General features: G+C 34.4%; 1 protein-coding gene across 1 annotated transcript in view; it reads left to right on the forward strand.

The window, feature by feature from the left end:
* Positions 1-10,000, forward strand: part of LOC137649452 (thrombospondin type-1 domain-containing protein 4-like) — a 106,183-nt gene that overhangs the window by 71,857 nt on the left and 24,326 nt on the right. Inside the window, 4 exon segments of the mRNA XM_068382436.1 lie at positions 4,879-5,083; positions 5,395-5,561; positions 6,101-6,278; positions 9,021-9,239. Of these exon segments, the coding sequence (XP_068238537.1) occupies positions 4,879-5,083; positions 5,395-5,561; positions 6,101-6,278; positions 9,021-9,239 (769 nt within the window).

Genomic DNA, 10,000 nt, shown 5'->3' on the forward strand with positions numbered 1-10,000 from the left:
TTTCCATAATCTCTCTCTCTCTCTCTCTCTCTCTCTCTCTCTCTCTCTCTCTCTCTCTCTCTCTCTCTCTCTCTCTCTCTCTCTCTCTCTCTCAAAAATTTCTTCCGAATAAAAGAGCAAAGATGTCTGTATATAATACTTCCACATTATCCTGATAATTAAGATAAAAGTTGGAGCAAATTTTTTATGTTGACCAGGCTGACATGAGTCTTTTTATAGTTTATATACGACATATCTTTTTTTGACGTTGTTAATAGTTTATATAGGACATATCTGTTTTGACGTTGTTACTGTTTTTAGAATGATTTATTGTTAATTGGTTCTCATCATTTATTTCCTTATTTCCTTTCCTCCCCGGGCTATTTTTCCCTATAGGAGCCCTTGGGCTTAGAGCATCTTGCTTTTCCAACTAGGGTTGTAGCTTGGCTAGTAATAATAATAATAATAATAATAATAATAATAATAATAATAATAAATTCAAATTAACTAGTATAACGTTCTAAGTTTGGTTTATTGCATTGTATCCACAAATACTGAACTTACGCAAAACCCATATTTAAATATTTAAATCTTAATGCGTATATGTCTATTCCACTCTTTTTTCGTAAAATCTTGCCTATGCTTTAAAGATAATCTCAGGAGAATGTGATTTTAATTACAATTGTTTTTCTATAGAGAACTTTCTAGAAGAATCTAGAAGACCTTCACATACTTGTAATACTTAACTGGTTGTTACACTTCTTACGTAACCCACGCTAGAGGGGTATATAATTAAATTGCTAAAACCATAAATAGATGTTCATGAAAAGGGAGCCGGTTTTTCGTGTATTCGTCTGTCGGCTGGTAATATTTTTGCATTCAGAGCAGACGGCGTTTCAATTTGAAGTTATGGCACTTAAATACCGCAGACTATTAAACCCCATCCCGGGGATACTGGATTATTATTATTAGTAGTAGTAGTAGTATTATTTTTTTTTTTTTTTATGCAAGAATCATAAAACTATAACATTATACTTAACGGTGCTTTTAGAATATTCATAGCATTCAAGGTTTTACCACTGATTTCTGTTAATATTCTCTGTTATAAATAATTTTCCAAAGTATCTCTGAATTATTTCAGTTGAGTATTTCCCCTTACTTTTACTATGATACTTTATATTGCCGTTCATCAGTCTCTGTTCAATTTGCAGTGCAAGTGAATTAAATTTTTGTAGTTGACATTGAAACAATACAATAATACCTTTACAATTTCGATACAAGAAATTTAATTGGTTAATGGCAAAAATGGTAACATTTCGAACAAGAAAAGCTATATTGTAATTTGTTGCAAGCACAAAAACACGTTTACACACTCACAAGAGGGAATATATAGTATAAAGACTAAAAGTGAAGAACAAATAACGTGACGAGAGAGAGAGAGAGAGAGAGAGAGAGAGAGAGAGAGAGAGAGAGAGAGAGAGAGAGAGAGAGAGAGAGAGAAATGTAATATCAAATACATCACACAACTAATTATGCCTCTGACTTGGAGAGCTCTTATTTACGTTGCTATTAAATCTCCAATTAAAACAACTGCATTGTAAGCTGGGCTGAATGGACCACATTCTGAATCAGGGACGAGGCTTTATGTACATAAACAACATTATTTTTGTTTTTATCGTACATGTAAACAACACACATTTTTGCATCCATCATACACGCTTGTCGAATGAGTTATTTGTTCGTAGTTTTCTTATCTTCATAAACTTCTCTTGTAATCTTTGGACTTATGCAGAAAATATATATTGGATTGCACCTGTAGTTGACTTTTATTATAGAAAAAAAAATCGCGATGGCAAAATTTTGGGGAAAAATGGGCAAATTACTTAGGGTTTTACATGAATAAATTCCACACACGTTTATTTATTGTATATAAATCTGACAATACCACAATTCATACAGTACAAAGGAGAGCATTTCAAAAATTAAATAAGATAAAATATACATAATATGAAAGCCTAGCCAGTTTTGCGAAGTTTATATTTTACTGACGTATGAAAATAAGACGAATATTCTGTATCTGTATTATATTATAAAAGTTACGACTTAGTCGAAATTCCCAACAGGGTAAAATCATGAAACGCTTGTTGTTGGCAATGATGGTGAAACATTTTTAATGTCTTCATAATTATGAAAATATTATTATTATTATTATTATTATTATTATTATTATTATTATTATTATTATTATTATTATCCGGAACACAGTTTCTCAAACATTTCATAATTATCAATGAAACTAGTTTTATCCATATATTATTATTTAAAATCATTAATGTTTATCATTGTACATTTTCTTGGAGTCTCAAATTCGTATTTGAATATTTAAAAGTAAATTTAGATTTTAAATATGTTGATTACCACGACTTATTATTATGTCACCCAGTATTCAATTTTACAATGTAGTAAAACTTATTAAATGAAGTCTTAGGGCGTCCGTAGTTAATCCGTTCATAAAAGGTCTATTTGCCTTTCTGTTTGGACTTCCAGGAAGGCCGACTATCGGCAGGTTAAGGTTTTCACAATTATTATTATTCAGGAAATGGTTATGGTGTAAGAATTGCTCATAGAATTATTCGTGAAATCTCTATTGGGGCAAAGAAGAAGCATATAACCATCAAAAAGTGAGGTGGATCTGTTATAACAGCATAAGATAAAGAAAGGCAACGTTGGATGGAACACTTTAGAGAGGTTATGAATAGGAGATATGAAAGGAATAATTTGATTGATATATCGGAAGCTGAGGAAGACCTTGATGTGCCCATGGATGAATTCAATGTGTTTGAAGTCGAAGCTATCATTAAAAAGAGATGGAAAGCCCCTGGATACGATGGAATAACTGCTGAGATGACATTGGGCGAAAATGAAACGACTCCCAGAATCCTTTCAAGATTATTTTGTAGAATGTGGCGTGAAGGGACAAAACCTGATGAATTGGAGCTAGGAGTGTTGGTGAAAATGAAAAAAAAAAAAAAAAAAAAAAATCTGACTGATTGCAATAGTTAGAGACATCACATTTACGTCAGTTAAGAGAATATATAGTATGCTTATTTTAAAGAGACTTGAAAGGTTGATGAAAAGCTGATAATTGAACAAGCAGGATTTATAAAAGGTAGAAGCTGTACTTACCAAATCTTAATTTCAAGACATGTGGTACAGTAGAGTGTAGAATAAAGAAATCCAGTTTTGATGGGATTTGTGGACTATGTTAGTGTAGTCCTATCAAGAATTTCCAATGAACAGTGGAGTACTCCAAGGGAATGTGTTGTCACTCAATGTTGTTTATCTTCCTCATGGATTTTGCAATGCATAGAACAGTTGTAGGTGGTGAAGGATTGGACTGGGTTGGTAACAGGAAAATAGCTGACCTAGAGTATGATAATGACATCCTGATTAGCAGAACACCACAGGACTTGCAAAACTTGCGTACCAGAATGCATGAAATATCGCATGAAGTTGGGCTCAAGATAAACAGAAGAAAGACAAAGATGATGAGAACGGAATATGCAATGGGGGATGAAATGTCATCAAAAGGAGAAAGGATTAATGAGGTGGAATCCTTTAAATATTCAGCAACTATGATCTCTAATACAAGATCTTTATTAGAATTCGAGTTAAGTGAAAAATTGAAAAATGCAAATCAGACATTAAGTAAAATTTTGAAATTAAATCGCCTGAAATTACATATAAAAATCAGGCTTTATATCCGTTTAGTGAGATCGGTGTTACTGTATGGATGAGTCGTGGTATAACAATGAAACAATATCCAACAGATTTTGTAGATTTGAGAACAAATCCCTCGGAGGAATATTTGGAGTAAAATGGTAGGACAGGATTAGAAATGAAACTGTGAGAGATTATTCGAGTGCCATATATGGATGAGATCATGGTGAGAGGTAGCTGGAGACGGTTTGGGCATGCACTTCGCACTCCCCAAGAGAGATTAGTTCACCAAACTTTCGATTCGGGTCCACAAGCCACTAGAAGATTTGGGAGTCCCAGACCTACAAGGCTGAGGACTATGGAACGTGAAGTAGCAGATGAGGAATAGAGAAGTGTTAATTTAAAAGCTCAAGATAGAGACGACTGACGAAATCTAACCGAGGACCATTGCATCAATAGGCGTGGGATGATGATGATGATGATGTTTATTATTATTGTTACTACTATTATTATTATTATTATTATTATTGATAGCATCGTCATTTAAGCTACAACTCTAGTTGGGAAAGTACTGTGCTATAAGCCTAAAGGCTACAACAGGAAAAAATAGCCCAGTGAGGAAAGGAAATAAGGAAATAAATAAACTACATGAGAAATAATGAACAATTAAGATAAAATATTTTAAGAACAGTAACAACATCAAAACAGATCTTTCATATATAAACTATAAAAAGAGACTTGTGTCAGCCTGTTCAACATACAAACATTCGCTGCAAGTTTGAACTTTTGAAGTTCCACCCATCCAATTACCTGAGTAGGAAGATCATTCCACAACTTGGTCACAGCTGGAATAAAACAATACAGAATAAAGCCGTCACGAATGAAGTTAATGTCCTAAGTGATGTTAAGTATAATTACAGATAAGTGGTTAATTAGAATTTGAGTCACGGGGATATAAAACACTAACAAGGGGGATAATAAATGATAAATGGCTAAATTATAATGTGCCACATACCTACCATGTGTATTTTAGTAGATGTAAAGATGTGATTATAATGTGCCACATACCTTACCTGTGTATTTTAGTAGATGTAAAGATGTGAGTAGATGGGAGAATGTTTTGCTTTTTTTTTTATAATATTCATTTTAATGTAACTGACTCTTTCTTTATGTCAACAGGAAATTGGATGCGATAATATTTTGGGATCTGGCATTCGCTATGACGCTTGCGGCGTCTGCGGAGGTGACAACAGCACGTGCAGGATAATATCTGGTGTGTTTTCTCGTGCCAAGATGCCCTATGGATATAATGTTATTGCAACCTTGCCCACTGGTGCCAGTAACATCACCATTCAACACATACGCCCCTCTACCAATTACCTTGGTTAGTATTTGTAAACAATACAAAGGTTGTAGATTTCTTTTGCTCTGACAAAAGGAGTTTGTTTCCTCCTGAATCTGTAAAAGTTCTAGGACATATAACTTGAACTCTTAGTATATTAATTTCGAAGACCTACAGTCATTCACAAATTACTTTGGATAGTATTTGGTAAACAGGGGTAAAGTAAGGTAATTCTACTGGAATGTACCCATTGTGGCTGCCATATTTGAAAGATAAGACTGTGCTCCAGTGTGAAAAACTTGTTAGTATCTGTAAGAAAATAGGATCATAATTTGCTGTTATCTATTTTACAGCGCTAAGACACCAGGGTGGAGATTTCTTTTTGAATGGCAATTGGGCCATCAATTCTTCAGGTAATTATCAAGCTTCTGGAGCAATTTTCTACTACCAGCGGCCTGAAAGGTTCCAAGGAGACATGGTGACAGCAATAGGACCTCTTCAACAACCAGTCGATGTTATGGTAAGAATTAAGCAGCTTGTCCTATGCGAAAAATTCGCATGTGACTATATGAATCACACGAGATGCTGTTTACTGGGGTCGTACAGATATGAATTGTTTTTGATTTTCCATAATTTGTTAGGTAAATATAAAGATTGTTTTACTTGCAAAACTAATTACATTTAGATCATTTCCCGATTGTTGAATTCTCTCCAGATTTTAGATTGAATTCTGTCTAGCACACAGTTACACAGCCATTTCTTTTTTTTATAAAAATATAAGGTTGTAATAAACTAATCTTAATATTTTGATACACATCTAGCTAGAAAATACAGTAATTTTTAACGGCTCCTCGTTGACAATGATCTATCTTTACTATGTTTGTCATTAACATTCTTTAATTAATGAAAAAGCTTCGACTTGATATTTAACGCATTTAATAACTTGAAACTATTTTGATCATATTTAACTTTCTATATGCTTAATTTGGAATTTCACACTAAGTACTTGTAAAACTTTGAGGAGAAAACGTTTAGATAAAAACAAGCGTATTTTTTCAGCTATTTTACCAGTCAACGAATCCTGGGATCAAGTACGAGTATCGTCTTCCGATGTCTCCCTCGCGACGAAGAAATGGGGCAACTGTGGTTCCAGGGGCGCCTCAGAGACCAATTAGACCTGACAACCCTCTTAATCCCCTCGTTCCTGGGGGGCCAGCATCCAGGATCCCACCCTCTGGTACACCACCTTTCTCTGTTGGGTCATTCAGGGATTCCAATAGGGTCAGCTTTGTATCAGAAGGCTTTAAAGGTTCTGGGAATGGGAGTTCTGATGATCTGGCCAGCACCAGCTCTACTCCTAGAAGCCAGCAGCACCCTTTTGATAAGAAGACAGAGGAGCTTATTCACAAGCCAGTGGCTGCTGCTGTTTATGCTTCTTCAGACTCACACTCTAATATGTCTTCAATGCATCTTGGCTATCAGAATAATCCTCCTCATACCGATAACATAAACACAACTACCAGCAAAGTCATTCCATCATCTTCCATTAATGACAGCATAGATCAGAAACAGCCTGTCTCAAAGAAACCTATCACTGACGACTATTCACCTGCTAGTTCTGCTGCCAAGAGCAAACCTTTGATTTCAACCTCACATAAATATAATCACCATCCTACTAGGGACTCTGTTTCTTCATACAGACGACAAATGCCAAATTTAGATATCCATAGACCAATGCATCCAACTATGCATGGTTTTGGATACCTGAATAGCAAAAACAGAATGCATCCCAGTGTATCACAAATGCATGCCCCTTTTTTCACAAGCCCTAGTTACCATCCTAATTACAGATTTCATAGCCCATTCGTGGGGCACGACAGAAGACTATCACAACCTTCCATTCCTATCTATACTAAGTCTCCCTTACATGACATTCCTTGGATGAACGATCTTCATCCTGGCTATCTTTCCCGTCCATCGTCATCACATTCCCAACCAATGAATGGTCTTAGAAGGATTATCTCCCCTGCCAAACACCTTCCCCCATCCTTTCCACAGTCCACCACCCACAGTGTTGCTGCCAAGAGTCGCATGGGGTATGCAGGTATGTTTAAACGAGCTGGAATGGTGCACGCTGCTGCTTACGCACAATCACACTCCAATCTTCTCAAGCTCTCTTCTCCCCCCCTTGTCACCTTCGGATAGATACTCAATCTCCTCCATCATGGTGTACAGTTGTGACGTTCTGCATCGTTTCCATATGTATCGTAAGATAGTTGTTTTGTTCTCTTATTTTGTCTCCTAATTTTCTTATGTAAAGGGTGTACGTTTCTTTTTCGAGTGGAGTTATTATGCTCTCCAGACTTTGTTAGAATATGAGCTCACTGACCAAGGTTTTTGATACTGGCTTTTGCTAAAGAATATTTGTGAATTTGTGAATTAATTTTACAAGTTCATGTATTAAATTTTATGTTTTGTTGTAAATATCATATCCAGCCTAATTCACGTTTTTTCTTGATTTTGCATATTTATTTCATCATTTTGATGGAATATGACCATGTAAATACAATATATATTCTCATAACTGTCCGACTTAAAAAAAGTGTATGACAAACTTAGATAACTAGTATATAGTCAGCAAGTAATTACAGTATTTGCGTATGTGTATAAACTAACAGCATGACTCAGATGGGTCATAGTAGATCTAATTAATTCTTTCTATTTTACCTCTTGATATCTATAGTAGTAAAACTTCAATTTTAAATCCTTTGATCTTTATATAACTAGAGGTACTTACTACTCTACTTAATTACTAACATTTTGAGTTACAAACTACTACAGTAATTCTAGATTAATAGGCTTAAAGGACAGTCTTTGAAATGGGACTTGTAGTTACTAATTTCTAGGACCTATTGATGATTAGCTCTTTGCATTTTAAGATGAGTGGTATTAAGATTAGTCTTAGTATGTAAGCGATGCTTTTGACATTCACAGGGGCATATTTCTTCTATTTTTGTACCCAGCCAAAAGGTTGCCTCCTGTTTAACTAAGATAAACGTTTCTCTCTAATCGAGTTACCAATAGTTTAATAATTGTTCCACTAAAAGAAGGGGTATCAATTTCATCAATTTTATGGTAAGCAGACATTTTTCTTACATAGTTATTGAATGATCAGCCTTGGTAGTTTAAATTATTATAAACATCATTGAAGATTGTATGATAAGATCTTCAAAAATCATATAATGGTTAATGACAAAGTTTAAAGATAAGTAAATAAATTAACATTTTATTTCATGAATGGGTTTATACTGGAATAGGGAATCACACCCTACACCCCCCAAAAAATGTATATTGCATTCTGACTAAGAATTTAGTTGGACCACAGATTTTTTCATTTTATTTTAATGGTGGACATAAATTTTTCGATGTTTTCTTTTCTCGGCAAGACCTGATTTTCATAATATACCTTTAACGAAATTTTGGTTATTCAGTGGATATAAATTTAATTCAAATTAACAATACTACAAGAATCCCTACAGGTATAATATGTACAGATTACAGTATAAAGAGGAATGAGTAATTTTATGCTTAACCGCTCTTTTGTAATTAATTCTTCATGGAAACAACAATGATTAATAATTCGCTAATACCAAAGATATAGTGAACTGTTTAACTAGGTATTGTTTTAAATGCTTGTTTAAGATATTTGTTTTTCGTCACCTGCAGCATTTCGAGTATGTCAAAATAACTTTACAAAACCAAGACAATAATAATAACTATTTATGATGGCCTTAAAATAACTGGCACTAAAAACCTCTGTGAAAAAATGTTTAAGCACAACTTTAATCCAAATAACAGAAACAACCTAAAACAAGCTAATAGTCTCATTAATGCAGATTTAATCTCATCTAATAGAAATTACTCAGTAAATAAAAGACTACAGTAATTATGATCTAAATCGTATTAATGTCCTTTGTAGGACCCGTCAACGACGCTCGCTCAAGCAGCCCTTATGGCAACTCTGTCTTGGCGAATAGGAGGAGGCAAGAGGAGGAGGAAGAGGAAAAGAAGAAAAAGAGGAAGGAAAGGCGAGGGAAGAAAAACGGAGGCAAGGATAAACTAAAACACGAAAAACGAAGGAAGCGATACGAATGGAAGGTCGTCGGTTTCAGCAGCTGTACGGAAACTTGCGGAGGAGGTGAGACTTTTAATGATAATCTTTAGCTTTATTTATGTAGACTATGTAATATGACCTCGCACTGATTTTCGGCTTATTTTCCAGTTGGCCAATAGTCGTGCTTTCTCCATCACGAGTCTCAATGCTACACAGTATTCTTGAAGTTTTATTCCAGCTGTAACCAAGTTGTAGAATGATTCTAATCAGGTAGTTGATTAAGTGGAACTTCAAAAAATCAAAATTGCTTCCTTTTTATGCCGAACAGACTGACATTAGTTTATGAAAAGTCTATTTTATGTTATTGTTCTTAAAATATGCTATTTTAATTGTCCATTGCTTCTCTTTTATTTATTTCCCTATTTCCTTTCCTCACTAGACTATTTTCTTTGCTTTAACCCTAGTGGTTATTTCATACTTGGCTAATAATAATCATAATAATAATAATTTGATACATTTCATGACAGATGTGAGATTTAGGCCTTTTGCTATTTGGAAGAAGGAAATGATAGCTTTAGATTTTGTCGAAGCACCTTATTTCGTGGCCATCAAGGGCTGTGCCAACACAAAAGTCTGGATATTCTTAAAAGTCTAGCTGAATACAAATGTGCTGTCTCATATGCTGAAGATATTTTAAGTCATTAGGATTCTACAGAATCTTGAAGAGCTTAAATTTCAGTCTTATTTTGTGGCATCGGGAAGAATGTGTATGCCTTTTGCTATTACCCTCGTCTTTTTTTTCATAGGACTTTTACAGTCCTTCACACTTGATTAATTCAGTAATT

Source organism: Palaemon carinicauda, chromosome 11, assembly GCF_036898095.1.
Source record: "Palaemon carinicauda isolate YSFRI2023 chromosome 11, ASM3689809v2, whole genome shotgun sequence".
Lineage (NCBI taxonomy): Eukaryota > Metazoa > Arthropoda > Malacostraca > Decapoda > Palaemonidae > Palaemon > Palaemon carinicauda.